Genomic DNA, 868 nt, shown 5'->3' with positions numbered 1-868 from the left:
AACGCGGCCTCACAGCAGGGGTCCCGGAGGGGGCAGGGGACCCGGAGGGGACAGGAGACTCGGAGGGAGCTGCCGCCCCTTCCACACCTGGCTTCGAGGCCGCCTCTCCAGGGTCCTCAGCATCCCCTGAGAAGGCAGAGCACACAGAGCGACTAGTCAGGGTCTTTGGGCAGGTGTCCTGTGCCTCTGCGTTCACAGCTTTGGGCACAGTGGGGATGAGACCCCGTGGCCGGGATGGGGCCCCCTGTCCATCTTTAGCACATGCCCCCTCCTCCAGGACTGTGGGACGCCGGGACGTAGCCGTGGAGGCCTGCGCCTTTGCCTTGCCCTCTTTCCCACCCACGTGTCCCGACAGTGTCGGGAAACCGTGGCACGCGCTGGACCTCCGTGATGCCTTTATTTGCGTTTCTGCTGGAGCAGGAGTACAGGTCGTGTGCACCCGTGACTTGTCACCGCACGTGGCATCCTCACTGTCTGCACCAACCGGCGGTGATCCTGGGTCTTCTCTCTTCCCAGCACTCCTCCGAGTGACCCCTTTGCATTTGCCATACCTTTTACGAGCGGGTGAACTGGCTGGATGTGGAGCTACCTTAGGGGAGGGCGGACTGGTCTCCTGGTCATCTGGTTTTCTTCCTCGGCCCAGTTTTGTTCTCTCATCCAGCTTCTCCAGCACCACTTTCAGGGCTCTTCTGCACCCCAATTCCTCTCCCGCTGGGGCACCGACCTTGCACTGGGAACTGACCTTGCACCGGGCACCGACCTTGCACTGCGCCCCTGCCGAGGAGATCACGGCTTCCATTTCAGGCGTTGTTAGGGCCGTTATGCCTGTGCTTTTCACTTTAACTCTTTCATCTACCGAGAGGTGATG

The 868-nt window shown here is 61.4% G+C and overlaps 1 protein-coding gene across 1 annotated transcript in view; it reads right to left on the bottom strand.

The window, feature by feature from the left end:
- LOC103582553 (PWWP domain-containing protein MUM1L1-like) overlaps positions 1-799 on the bottom strand; it is an 8,196-nt gene extending 7,397 nt beyond the window's left edge. Inside the window, exon 1 of the mRNA XM_008564105.1 lies at positions 88-799. Coding sequence (XP_008562327.1) covers positions 88-799 — 712 coding nt within the window. The remainder of the gene's footprint in view (positions 1-87) is intronic.
- Between the last annotated feature and the right edge of the window lie 69 nt (positions 800-868).

Source organism: Galeopterus variegatus, unplaced genomic scaffold (genome assembly GCF_000696425.1).
Source record: "Galeopterus variegatus unplaced genomic scaffold, G_variegatus-3.0.2 Scaffold16707, whole genome shotgun sequence".
NCBI classification, from domain to species: Eukaryota; Metazoa; Chordata; class Mammalia; order Dermoptera; family Cynocephalidae; genus Galeopterus; species Galeopterus variegatus.
This window is presented reverse-complemented; position numbering and strand designations above follow the sequence as displayed.